Here is a 13,798-nt window from a genome sequence, read left to right on the forward strand (position 1 = left end):
TGTGTTAAGTCACGTTCTTCTATTGTCCAGTCCACAAAAGGTGTTTCAACTCTAACTCCGTCAACTAGTCTAGTTGGTTTAGTATACCCTTCCTGAACTAAGATCCACATACGATAATCAAGTGACTGTAAAAATGTAGACATGCGTGTTATCCAAAAATCAAAAGGAATATTGTCGAACAATGGAGGTCTAGTTATAGAATAACCCTCAGGTGTATTTCGGTTTCCAAATATAACCACTACGTTAATCAAAAAATAGTCTAAACTTATGATTTTGAAACTAAGCTCTGATACCACTTGTTGAAACTTGTTCAATATGAATTAAGTTTTTAAACCTAAGCTTATGTCCCAGCGGCTAACCAAAAGGGGTAAATTTGTAATTAAAATTTAATCCCTCTTTTAAAATTTAAAACCGAGAAAATTAACTTTAGTGAATTTTATAGAAAACGTTTTTCAACCACAATTTTGAAATAGTAAAACAGAAAAGTAAAAAACAGCGGAAAAATAAAAGACAAGAGATTTATAGTGGTTCGGTCAAATTTGACTTACATCTACTCCCCGGAGGTACCCTCCGAGTATTGCACTAATACCACTAGTGACTCTCCATTTGCACCCACAGCAAGGCAGAGAAGCCTTTACAAAACTCTCTTCCACTACTACCCGGTGCGGCAGAGAACCGTCGTCCTTTTACACTCTTCCTAGTGTTGACAGAGAACCGTCCGTCCTTTCACACTCTCCCGGTGTAAGCAGAGAACCCTTCATCCTTTCACACTCTCCTAGTGTAGGCAGAGAACCCTTCGTCCTTTCACACTCTCCTAGTGTGGGCAGAGAACCCTTCGGCTGTTCATACTCTCCAAGTGTCGGCAGAGACTCGGATCTCCATGACAGATCTTCTTCACGAGAAATCTAGAAGAAAGAGAGAAAAGAGTAAAGTAAACATAAATCAAAAGTAAAGATTCTTACCTTTGAACACCAAGTGAAGCCTTCACGCTCCAGTAGTAAGAATCCTCCTTCGAACACTCTCACACTCTCTCCTTGACTCTTCTTTCAATAGGCACGAATATCAGTAGGAAAAAAGATTAAGTGACAATCTAAATTGGACTATTTATATGAAAAACAAGAAAAATCGTCCAAAAACTGCAAATTTTCAAGTCAACACGAAGTTGATCGTCCCGTACGATCGTCGATCGTCCTGGACGATTTTACTTAAATGTGTGAAAACGAACCAAATGTATATTGGTACGAACTGTAATCGTACCCGAGCATCGTCCCGTACGAACTAGGTTCGTCTAGTACGAACAGTTATACCATAAGTCGGTTCCCAAAAAACTGCAGGACGTCGCCAAAATTTGAAGAGTCGGTTCACTTCGTCTTGACGAAATTTTTATGTAGAACAATTCGTCCTGGGATGAATTTGAGTTCGTATGGATGAAAATTTTCCAGAGAGCATTTCATCCTGGGACGATTAATCATTCATCCTGAACGATCAGAACTTAGAAAAATTTTCTTCAACTCCTGTTCATTCCATTGCTCTTTAGAGGAGATAACTAACTTGATCGTCCTGTACGAACTATATTCGTCCCGTACGATCAGTATAAATTTTTAAAGATCTCCTTAACTGTGTGTGTGTTTATTCACTCAATTACAATCACTCCCTCTCAAACTTAATTCAAAGAAAAGTAGAAGCTTCAATTCACAAAATCTCTCATGCTAAATTTGATTTGAAGTCTTCAGTAGTCTGGAGTTTGATTTTCCTGAAATGTTAGTTCACACAAGAGCAAAAACAAATCTTTCAAAAAGTGTTAGGAGATATCAATACATAAAACAATAATATTTGGAATCATCAAAACTATACAAGTTGCAAGAATGTAAAACATGCAAATAGCAACTCTCTTAACAAATTCTACATGTCACCAATATTCCGAACTGAGTTTACCCTGAGCAAATCTAGTATAAAAATGCCACGAAATCATACTTGGGACAGGTCTCCTCTGCATGACTCTCAAACCCACAAACTTAATCTAAACCCTTTTTTTAATGAAATCTGAAACATAAACATAAATTTTGGACGTAAAAGTCAATACCACTTAACCAAGTCATTCGTTTTACTAGACATCTAAAGTACTTCTAGCTGCTTAAAACTTGAATAGCATCGGGTCAACTGAGACCTGGCAACAACAACCACCTTAAATTGTGATTGGTAATTCCTTGGAGAAAGAAAACAAATGCAACCAGGGAATATATTGCCAAATTAATTCAAGTGCATTTTCGGCTAGGAATTGATGGTTAGAGGCATGACGTAATTTAGCTCTCAGGTATTTGGCTTAGAATAAGAATCTCAAAAATAAAATCATGGGCAGAAAGCAGATTCTATCAAAAACAAATTATTTGAATTTAATTGCAACTCTTATGCTTTATATTGACATTAAAGCATTTAGTGTCAGAAGTATTATATTATTATGCATTGAATGGTAGCGTTTGGAGTAAATATAAGGTTCAAACAGCCTCAGCATATGGAAAAATAAGTCCTTGCAGGACTCTATTGGCAAAATCAAAGACAGCAGTCACATCAAGATGGAAACATTAGCTTACATATGTTAATCCCATGAGCTTATACTTATGTTTAATGTTTTGATGATCACAAGTATAATTTGATAGAGCTAATGATGTGAATTAAGGTTAGTAATGGTATGAGCTAATGTACTTTAGGTAGAAGTTAAAAGGATAAATCATTAGCAAAATATATTCTAAAGCACTAGCATGACCCAAGAAAAGCCCATGGTCTAATTAGCTCGAGTTAGTCCTAGGGAAATCAAGATCAAAACTTCAAATTGCAAGATCGGTTTATTTATTTGTTGAGTCTTGTATTATTATATTATTAGGTGTTGAATATTTCATATTAGTTTAATCAAGCATTAAGGTAAAGTAGGAAAGTCATAACTAATTATACAATACAATCAACCAGTAACAAAATAATATCGTAATGTACATTAGGCTCAATTTCAAATTACATAAGCATATTTGTTAGAATTATAAGATACTTTAACTAATGAAAATTTATCCTAAGATCATATCGTATGATCTACATCGAACCATACTATATGTTTTAATTAAAAAAATTATTAACAATATAAATTTGCATTGATTGAGATTATTCAAATTTTGAGCTAATCATGATGTAAGATGGACATTACACTATATGATATGCTTGATTATTTAATCAAATCGATAGAATCAATTGTATTAATTAGGTTTACTCAAATTTTGAAGTAATTCTGCTATACAATATAGACCGTACTACATGATATGTTTCTATTTGAAAAATGATCAATCACATGGTATGGTTATGTCAACAGATAGTAAGTTTAGAATTGAACTAGATTGTATAATATGAACAACTAGTAACAAATATTTTTCTTAAAATTATATAGCGAAAGTAAATGAAACAAATAGATATATGATATCCTAAATGAAAATAACAATTGAAAAGGGCAGATATAGGTAGATCAATTTGCATTCTCCTTTCTTTGGTATACCTTTATTTTCAATCCTTTATTGCAAACACCTATTATGACAACCGACTATGCTTTGAAAGATAGATTGCATGTGGTGAATGATTTGAAATAATTTCCTGTGAAGAAAAGATGGCGATCTACTCAGAAAAATGATCACTTTGTAAAAATTGAATCTTGAATTAATCAACATGAATATGCCACATTATTTCTACAAAGAGAAAATTATTTGAGTTTTATATTGATTGAGAAAAAAATTTTTGCCTTGTATCAAATTAAATTTTTTTTTAGAAAAACCAATTTAGCACCTTCTAGGTTGTGCTATAACACATGAAATGGTAAACTAAAAAAATGCACATTATACAGCTAAAACAATCATGTAAATCTTTTGATTGATTTGGTTGGAAATAATTTCTAACCCATTCTAAATGTCTTCAAAGCATTCATGGCCACGCCCAGTAAATTTCCAACTCTAATGACCCAAACAACTTTAATCACAGACAGAGATGGAATGAGAATGAAATCAGCTGGTGTTTGTTTGAATTGGGTCGCAAATGTTATATTAGCCAATAACACATCTAAACAATACAAGTCTACAATAAAATAGTAGCACACATTAGATATGCATACCCATTCATGAAATATTGCCATCATGAAAGAGTGTAAGATAGAAGAAAAAGTTTATTTGGTTCCTAGTGGATAAAGTTGGACAAGAATTTGGTTTTGTTGGACTTGGATTAGGTAGAAATGTTGCCTCATCTATGACATCACGTGTCTTTAGCTGGTATGCCAAAGTTCAACCAGAGCATCATATACTGAAAAAACAAAATGAGTGAATTGGAGTAGCGTCTTCTACTGAGATTAGAAAGACCAAAATTAAAGGCATTCCGATAGAGTTCAGGTGATGGCTAAAGTAGAAGATAATAAAAAAATCAGCAAGGAGTGATATCCAACAATAAAATTCATCAAGCTCACCCCAACTAGAGAAATGATACTCTAGATCAAAACAACAGAGTAGAACATCGACCATCTTTGAACCTTTAGGATCAAAACTTTCATTCTTCGCTGCTCATCTATTGCTTCATTGTACTCTTAAAAAGGAGAATAAACTTTAAGATGGTTGATAAAAAACATGACAATTACTTGATGAAAATATTCCACTGTACAAATGCTAAAATACAGGATTCATCAAAAAGCTAAAAATCTAATTAGTAATGTTTTCATGAAACAAACTTTTTTAAAAATAGGGTTTTAAAAAATCCCTTGACTAATACCGTAAATATATCAAAAATATAATCTTGCTTAGTTAAAACCATCATTTTTAGGAACTTTATAAAGTAGTGTGCTCTTTTAGTGGATGAACATTGTAAGGTACTTTTTTCATCAAGAATATTACTTAGTACTGCAATATAACTTTTTTTCAAAATTATTTAGAAGGAGATATAATTAAATTAATTTTAATTTCATTTGACATTGTCAATTTATTTCTTGTTCATCTTACATTGATTATTTTCAAGACAATATATATTTTAAAAAATGTACTTGATATTTTTTGTTAATTATTAACCACATCTACTTTAATCATTTAACCAATTTACATATTGCAAAAAAATTATACCAGAGATTTATTTATCGCAACATTTCTGAAAGCAAAATTGATAGAAATTTTATCAAATAATCATTTGTTTTGCTCAATAGCATTGCACAAGACAAAATTTGACTTTTCCCTCTAAAATCTCTATGTTTTAACCCTGCCTTTTGACAACCAAATAATGTTGTTCCATTCTTGACCTAATCACACTAACCTTAGAATTGCCCTAGCTAAGACCTAAGTCCCTTCAGAGAACCTCCTTATCACCTCAATTAAAAAGGTGGGCAAAAACCCCTTAACAGGATTAGAGAATACTCTCAACTCTAGACCAAAGTCAATAATTCAACAAATTGTCCCATAGCCTAGTTTAATTCCACTCATTGGTCATTCTTATGCCCAAAGTCCAACCTTGAGCCCTTAGAAAATCTTGACCTTCCTTAGAACCACCAAACCCTGATAAGAATCCCCCTTTGAAAAATCTTTTCTTTGCTTTAGTTTTCTATAGGCCAACCAATGCAAACTTAAGCCAAAATTTCTCCTAGGCTATCCAAAGTTGTCTTCCCTTTCTAGCCACTCGACTCCATGCGGCTAGCTTCTAGGCATCCTAAAGCAATCTAATCAGTCCCCAACCAATCTTGAACATTGTTAGTGAGCTTCTTGAGTTGATCCTTAGCTAAATCCCACTTTGTTAGTAAGTCATCCCTTACAGCAGCTTGTCCTAAGAATTTTCTTCCTGTCAGCAACCTTTCTAGTCGATTCAACATTCATCTTTCTTCAGAAGTTAACCTAATTGATAAACTGTCTCAAAAAACTCACCTATTGTCAGTCACATACTATAGTTGACCATTAGCTGGCATTCCTATTTCCTAGGATATTGCTCCCCTAGGCTAACTATTCTGATCATACCTTAGCCGGCATTCCTCTTCCCGAAGAAGTTGCCTCCTTTGATGACCTATGCCAAGATACTCATTATTGATGACCCCTATTTCATAGGATGTTGCTGCTCAATGATTGTCGCAAGAACTTGCTTCTCATGATGACTTCTCCAAGAATTTTACTATCTTTAACAACTTAAGACCAACCTTTTTCAATATAACTCCTTACAACAACTTATCACAGGACCTCACCCTTTGTCAAGGGCTTTATCACCCCAGTTTTCTATGGAATCACCTCTTGTCCTAGGAACTTAGCCCTTGGTAGACATCCCCCTCAGCACTTTGTTGTACTCAATTTGAAAAGCCTCTTCTAATAAATGTCCACTAAGAACTCGCCCTCTCCCAATGCCTTGTCAATGCCCATTCTGAGGATATTGCTTCACGTCACGAGCTTCCTATGGTTAGTTTATAGATGACATGAAATTCATCTTTTGAAATCTCCCTTTTGTCAATGATTTATAGGTACCCTCTTTATAAAGTCATCCTGAATGGCTTCTTTTGTATGCTAACTAGTTCCTTACCTTAGAATCTACCTTGGAACCAAGGTGTTGGTCATCACTCGACAGAATTTGCACATGAAACCTAATAGTTAGGCATCTACACGTAGGTTCTCAAAATAACTTGAAATCTGCATATGCTCTTCGGATTTCTTCTAGGAACTACCTACTAACACCAAAGAAAGAAATAATCTTCAAGGGAAAATCACCCTGGGGTATGCTTTTGCTAATCATATTCTTTTTGTTGATAAAACTAGAGATAAGTTGAAGAAATACTTAAATTATGAAGGTCAACCTAAAAGTTTAAAGGTTTTTATTTGAGTATATCAAAAACCTAATACATTGAGTGAAATTTTAGTAGTAATAGATCTAGTGGTAGGATTATGACATTGGGTGATCAAGTCATAAATAGAGCAAGTTTTAGATATCTCAAGCCTACTCTTCCAAACGATGGTAAAATAGATAGAAATATTATTAGTAGAATTTAAGTTGGATGGTTAAAGTGGAGGAATGCATTGGGCCGATTGTTTGATAGAAAAAACCTCTCAAACTTATGAAAAAAATTTATGAGATGGCAATGAGACCTACAATGCTTTATGGCATGGAATTTTGACCACTAAAACAACAACAACAACAACAAGCCTTTATCCCACTACGTGGGGTCGGCTACATGAATCCTTTTCTCCATTGTGTCCTATTAAAAGTCAAATTTTCGTTTAAATCTAATAAAGAAAGGTTCCTAATATTTTCTAACCAAGTCTTTTTAGGTCTACCCCTACCTTTCTTAACATGATTTAATGCTTCTCTTTTGGTCACATAAAACGGCGGCCTTTCGATGACCTGGTTAGGAGAGTAGAGGTATTAGATTTAAAATTCTATTTTGACCACTAAAAGAGAAGCATTAAATCATGTTATGAGTTTCAGAGATAAGGATGCTCAGGTGAATGAGTGGCTTTACACTTAGCAAAATAGAACACAAAATGAGTATATATACATCAAATGGTTGAAGAAGCTCTAGTGGAAGATAAGATTAGAAAGAGTCTAATGAAGACATCCAACCGTGGAAAGTTTATCAGAGAAGGGGCCGAAGTCTACGGCTACGATTGGACAACTTTATTTCTGAGCATTTATTTGAATTGTTTTTTATTATGTATTTTTCCATTTTTACCCTCACTTTGAGGGAGTAGGATTATATGACCCTAGGAGGCACTTCTATCATTAGATATTTTATTATAAGTCATCTAATTATAGACCTCTCCCGCTCTTTGGAGAGGATGATGATTATTATGATGAAAATTTTTTGCACTTTGTTTCTTAGAGAGTTGTGAGAGTTCTTGTGAGAGTTTCAAGTCCCTTGGTGAGGGCAAAGCACTACCCATTAGCCGCATGAAGCAAACGGGCTCGTGATTTATCTCCACCTCCAATTCATCTTGCTATTTTTCCCCTAGACGTCAGCCCACTTCTTACCTAAGCCGCTGAGCCCTCCATAACCCATCCCTTGGTAGACTACCACCTTAAACCGCCACCCCCCCTTCCCTTCCTAAACCGTCGGCCACCCTTTCCTCCCATTGGCCGATTTCCCACCCTAACTACCGAACCCCCCTCCTAGCCCCCCGGCCACCCACCTCTCCACATTGCCTCCAAAATTGCAAACCAAGTAATCATTACTTTCCAAACATAGCACATCATAAATTTAGAAATATTTAAATTCAGATTTTAATTTACTTAAATATGAAATTTCTTTCTTAAATGAGATGAGTAATGTTAAAAAAAGTTCCCCATTCATGATAATTTGAATTTTAAATGGAGATTTGCGTTAAATCTACTTTTCTCGTTTAGTATTCTAAAATTGGCAACTCCATTAAATCCTCTAATTATTCCACCTCCCCTAGTCCTAGTCGCCCCCATCCCCTCTCTCCACAATTATATACTTTCGATGTTGAGTTTCGCAATCAACCCCTCCATCAAGGCTTGCCGCCCCTCCCCTCTATCCTTATTTTGGGGTCATTCAAATTTAAATTCCCCACAATCACTCCCCCCACTTAAAGCAGCCATTAAATCTCAATCAATCTCAATTGATTCTTATCTTAATTTGCATGCCACCTAGACAAGAAAGTAATTCTAGAATTTTGTTAATGGCTGGAATTAAATTCTGAACATCTAAATTACTGTCCATGCCTTATTCTACCCTCTAAATTCAAAATTAAACCTCACCTATCACACCCCCCCTCCCCCCTCCCCCCCCCCCCCCCCCCTCTATGGCCGACCACATGCCCCCCTTCTTCAAGGACAATTATTCTTCCTAACTTGTTCTTCCCTCAAGAAGGAGAACATAAATCTCCTCCTCGGGCCGGTTACACCTCCACCCATCCTCTCTACTCCTAGTCCTCCACTTGAAGATCCCACTAAACAAGAATTATCAAACCCTTTTGATTGAGTCAAGAGTCGACACCAAACCATCGACGGCCAGGTTCTAGCAAATGATCGAACAAGCATTAGAAACACGAGGATGGTAAACCTTCTTTCTTACTGTATACCTTTTCGATTCCTCCTCAATCATGGCATCACTTGATCATGCAGATTTATCCACATAGCCCATATAAAGAGTGTGTATGAGTGGATCTTTATTGTGACTATTGACTATTCTAATTATTAAATTAGAGAATCTCTTTGAAGGCCTCACATTAGCATGGTATGATTTAAATTGATTATTTTATAATCCTAAAGTTATCATGTAATTGATTGCCTGAGCTTAATCACTTTCTTGTTAGCTTTAACCTTTCGCTTAGATACATGGGAAGTTAATGAATTGTTAAAGTTCTATTCATAAGCATGTAATTTTCAAATTCACTAACATTACATATGTATGTCATCTTACATCAGAGTCGTCTTAGATGGTTTGGTCACATAAAATGATGACCTTCCGATAGCCTGATTATGAGCGTCGATATAGTAGATCCGGTCTATGTTAATAAAGATAGAGGTATACCAAAAATGAGTTCGTTAAAAAGCATTAGAAATGAAATTTTTTATTAGATTTAAATGAGAATTTGACACTTAATAGGGCATAGTGGAGAAAACTTTTTATGTAATCGAGCCCACGTAGTGGGATAAAGGATTAATATTATTGTTGTTTTTGTAACAAATAGGTGGAACCTTCTTCGATAGGTTCTTCTTTAAACTCTTTTGACCCTCTTACTTCGTTAGGTTCTTAGAATTCTTCTGGTTTTTCAAGTCCACCTACATATGCTTCCAGGTATGTCTCACTTATTACAAAATCTCTAATATCATTAAAAGAGAGCTTCAAAATAGAAGCTCCTAGTCTTTGGATGACCACAAATTATCTGAAAAGTATAACTCACAATCTCTGTAAGCTTGAAATGCAATTCTCGACCACTTCTAGGCCTTGATCGAGCCCAGCACTCAATGTCATATGATTTGTTTTATAAAAATTTATTGATATAAAAATGATTTTATCTGATTTACATTATAATATTGCATTAATATTTAATATAGTATTAAATAGATTAAAATATACATAAGTTTTATTTTAATAATATTATTATTATTATATTTGAATTACAACCAAATTATCATTTGAATACCTTTTTAGATTATATAGATACAAATTGATAGCTTACACGACCCACTTTGCAGCTATATTTTGAATTTACCATAATCTTTCAAATATTACCAGATTTAAAAATTACAAAATGACCATTTATGTATTATTTTTAAAGTATATGAAGATTTTTTGACTTGTCCATGTGATCGAGCATTTGAAACTTATATTTTTTTTAATGTAAATAAATTCGTAATTAAATATTATATTATTAATTTACAAAGCAATGGTAGATTATTAGTTTTCTTTCAATTTATTTTTACTTGCATTTTTTCTATAAATACCTATCATTCTCTTAATGTGAGAGCTGCTCAAAACATGAAAATTCCAACATATTCTCTCTCTTTCTTTCTTTTCATGCTAAATCTTAAGACGAGAAACTTCGAGCATTATTCCAAGTACTATTTACATTTGCAAGATCAAATCCTCGATTTAAAAGCTTCAACGAACTAAATCGTGTAACTTCTCTTGATGTTATTGAGTTCATTTTCTTTTACTAAATATTTCTTTGTTATTCAAATAGTATTCAACTTATACTTTTCATGAAAATATTTATTATTTGGTGAAATATTAGTTAAGAAGCTTGGATTAATTTTTTTAATATTTAAAACTTTCTTATCTATAAAGCTAGCAAACAAATTTTTTTACTTTTAACCTAGATTTACCATCTAAATCTAATTCCTTCAAAATATTGTATGCATATTTTTTAAAATTTAATATATCCACCATATATATATATATATATATATATATATATATAGTAATACCTTATGAATCTCCCATGCTACAACATGAAATATATACAATATGATTAATCTATGTAATCAAATTTAAAAAAATCTATAGAGTAAAGTATACACTATATGTATAAACATTCATCACAATCCATAAGATGACTTAAATTGGATTGTACTCATCAATGAAGGACAGTACTTAGGTATATAATTAGTGGATTATAACCCAAGAGTTAGCTAACATGAACATAGGTCAAATTGAAATCCAAACCGAACCATGTAAAAATATTGTGCTTGTTACTTTCTTTAATTGCATCTATTTTTTTATCATTACTTTAAAATTGAGTTTGTTTATTCTCTTAATAATTAAGATCAAAATTATATTAATGTTTTAATAAAATTTTCAAACTCCAATTGACCACCCTCTCCTTTTGCTTTGTCATAGTCATCCAACAATTGGTATCAAAATCTTGACTCTTTATTTAGGCTTAACACCCTGTAATAGATTTACTTTTAAATTATGACATATGATTTTCTTAAAAGTTTGCCTCCGAAGGACAATCCACTCATCGACCGTCATTATTATATGATGTTCCTTTTGATTACTAGAAGAATAGATTTAGCACATTTTGAAGAAGACAAGACTCTCGTGTGTGACATATGTGTCAATATCATACATCCACCAAAGAAATAAATTGAATTAAAATTGAAAAACTTTTTGATTAATAGACTGCATTAAGGAGAGAGTTAGATGAGTTAAATTCTATTACGTGTAATACTTTGCATTGTGCACTTCATTTAGATAATTACCTGAAAACATTTTTGTTAAGTTCAGCAAAATAAATTTGGGATAAATTAATTATAACATATGTAGGTACTAGTGAGGCTAGAGATGCTCACATATATAGGCTTGTTCATAAATATAAGTTATTTCGTATGTAAAAAAAAAAAAGTTATTTCGTATGTCTTTTTTTTTAATCTATTTCTGATATGTATACTTGATTTATGAAAATAATTAACCCATTAAATTCTCCGAGAATAACATATAAGATTCAAAACTTAGTCTATAAGATTCTTCGATATCTTCCCAAAAAAATGTAATTTTAAAGTTATTATAATTAGTGAGGTTAAAGATTTATCTACTCATCCACTTGATCAACATTTGAGTTTTCTGATAGCACAAAAAATAGATTATAGTTCAATGGGATAAGTTGGATAGCTCTTCTAAGAAAGAGAAATAAAAAGACAAAACCATTACCTTACTAGTCAACCAGTTAATGATGAGTCTAGTTCCTCAAGCTCTAATGAAAATAGTGATGAGATGACCATTCTTTCAAGAAGACTTAGAACCTTAGGAAGAAAAATCAAAGGTACAAAAAATTTTAAAAATGTAAATTTCAAGCTAAGAAATTTTCCTCTAAGTGAAGGAATAAGAAGTCTGGACATGTAAAAGGAGATTATCCAAAATTATTGATTCAAAGAAGAAAGAGAAGGATGTGGAAAGAATAAATGACAAAAAAGAAATAAGAAGCATTTCAAGAAGAAGAAGAATGCTCCATAGGTCAACCAAAATTAAGATGAATCAAGTTCTTCAAATAAAGAGGTCAAAATGTATCTTATGAGAATAGGAGAATTTGATTATGATTCTCAAGAGGTATGTAATGATATATCCTATAAAAAATTAGATGATACATTTAATGAATTGGTTAATGAATATTAAAAATTAAAGAGAAAATATAAAATTTAAAAAAAAAAGACATAAAAATTTAGATATGCATATCAATGATTTAAAAAATGAGTGTGATGATTTAAAAACTAAAAATAATTTTTTTTGGATCATTCTATAATTATTTATAAATTTAAAAGATAAAATATTTTATCCAAAGCAAGACTAAAATTATGTATGAAATCACATATTCAATTTAATGCTTCATCAAATAAAATAATAAAAAATATATTTTTTTATATGTCACATAAATCAAATAAAAGTTCTTTTTATATGTCACATAAACATAATGTTAAACCATATGCAAACACTAATATTTGATATAACTATTGTTGTAAAAAAAGACATCCCTTTTGATTGCTACTCGTAGAATTCAAACAGATCATGATAAAAAATAATAAAAATTTTGAAAATTGTTGTGATGAAAATAGAATTAGGTATAATTTTTCATCCTCTAGGACTCCCCAACAAAATGTAGTTGAAAGAAAGAATCATGCATTTATAGAATTATAAAAATCAGTGATAAATGAATATAGTCTTTCTAATTTTTTTTTGGGTGGTAGATGCAATTAATATTGTTCGTTATGTTGTAAATACATACATTTATTGTAATACAACATCAAGCCATTATCCCACTACGTAGGGTTGGCTACATGAAACATTTTTCTCCATTGTGCCGTAATAAATCTTAAATTCTCATTTAAATCTAATAAAGAAAGGTCATTTCTAATATTTTATAACCAAGTCTTTTTAGGTCTACCTCTACCTTTCATAACATAAGTCAAATTTAATACAACAACTTCCACTAGAGCTATTTCAACATTTTCACATATATGCTCATTTTGTATCCTGATTCTAAGATTAAAAATGCTCATCCACCTAAGCATCCCCATCTCTAAAACACTTAATGTAATATTATGCTTCTCTTTTAATGACTAACATTTTGCACCATAAATCATTGCAAATCCAACCACCATCTTAAAAAATATTTCATTAAAGTTCGAGGGAGACTTTTCTATCACATAATAAGCCCGATGCATTCCTCCACTTCAACCATCAAATATGAATTCTACTAATAATATCCCCTTCTATTTCACCATAACTCTGAACAATGGAACAAAGATATCTAAAATGTGTACTCTTATTAATGACCTGATCACCCAATGTAACAATCCATCCATA

At 32.3% G+C, this 13,798-nt stretch overlaps 1 protein-coding gene across 3 annotated transcripts in view; it reads right to left on the bottom strand.

The window, feature by feature from the left end:
* Nucleotides 1-3,534: 3,534 nt before the first annotated feature.
* The window catches only part of LOC110098153, a 30,089-nt gene continuing 19,825 nt past the window's right edge, over nucleotides 3,535-13,798 (bottom strand). For 2 of the 3 annotated variants that reach the window (XM_020824881.2, XM_020824882.2), the window contains exon 4: nucleotides 3,535-3,630. In XM_020824881.2, the coding sequence (XP_020680540.1) occupies nucleotides 3,568-3,630 (63 nt within the window). In that variant the 3' untranslated portion in view covers nucleotides 3,535-3,567. Of the gene's footprint in view, nucleotides 3,631-4,569; nucleotides 4,603-13,798 lie in introns of those variants that run through there. The other variant, XM_020824884.2, reaches the window with a different exon arrangement.

This window comes from Dendrobium catenatum, unplaced genomic scaffold (assembly GCF_001605985.2).
Source record: "Dendrobium catenatum unplaced genomic scaffold, ASM160598v2 fragScaff_scaffold_621, whole genome shotgun sequence".
NCBI lineage: Eukaryota > Viridiplantae > Streptophyta > Magnoliopsida > Asparagales > Orchidaceae > Dendrobium > Dendrobium catenatum.